Source organism: Charadrius vociferus, unplaced genomic scaffold (assembly GCF_000708025.1).
Source record: "Charadrius vociferus isolate BGI_N301 unplaced genomic scaffold, ASM70802v2 scaffold1324, whole genome shotgun sequence".
NCBI lineage: Eukaryota > Metazoa > Chordata > Aves > Charadriiformes > Charadriidae > Charadrius > Charadrius vociferus.
In genome coordinates this window covers 120,402-120,748 of record NW_009647862.1, presented here as the reverse complement: position 1 = coordinate 120,748, position 347 = coordinate 120,402, and the positions used below count along the sequence as shown (strand labels likewise).

General features: G+C 68.3%; 1 protein-coding gene across 1 annotated transcript in view; it reads right to left on the bottom strand.

Annotated features, from left to right (window-relative positions):
* The window catches only part of LOC104284689 (serine incorporator 4-like), a gene marked incomplete at its 3' end in the record, with an annotated part of 8,538 nt that overhangs the window by 3,924 nt on the left and 4,267 nt on the right, over positions 1-347 (bottom strand). The window contains exon 9 of the mRNA XM_009883050.1: positions 4-144. Within this exon, the coding sequence (XP_009881352.1) occupies positions 4-144 (141 nt within the window). The remainder of the gene's footprint in view (positions 1-3; positions 145-347) is intronic.

Sequence of the window (347 nt, the reverse complement as noted above, 5' to 3'; positions counted from 1 at the left end):
GGCTGGGGGGAGCTGGGGAGGCAGAGGGGGCTCAGCAGCAGCCACAAGTAGAGCAGGACGCAGGCCCAGCATGAGGACACCTTCACCCAGAAGGTCGACCAGCTGCCGTGCGTGAAGGTGGTCTCCAACACCGCGTTCTCGTAGCTGGTGGGAGAGGGCAGGCATTGGGCGCCTGAGGGATACTGACGCAGGGGATCCCTCGGCCAGTTGCAGCCACCAGGTGACCCCCTGTCCCAGCAGTCGTGTGTCCCTGGGCACGTCCCACCCGCCATGGAGCCCCCCAGCCCTGCAGACCCCAGCCCATCTCTGCAGCACGCAGCCACCGGCCGCCATCGGCAGGGGGTGTC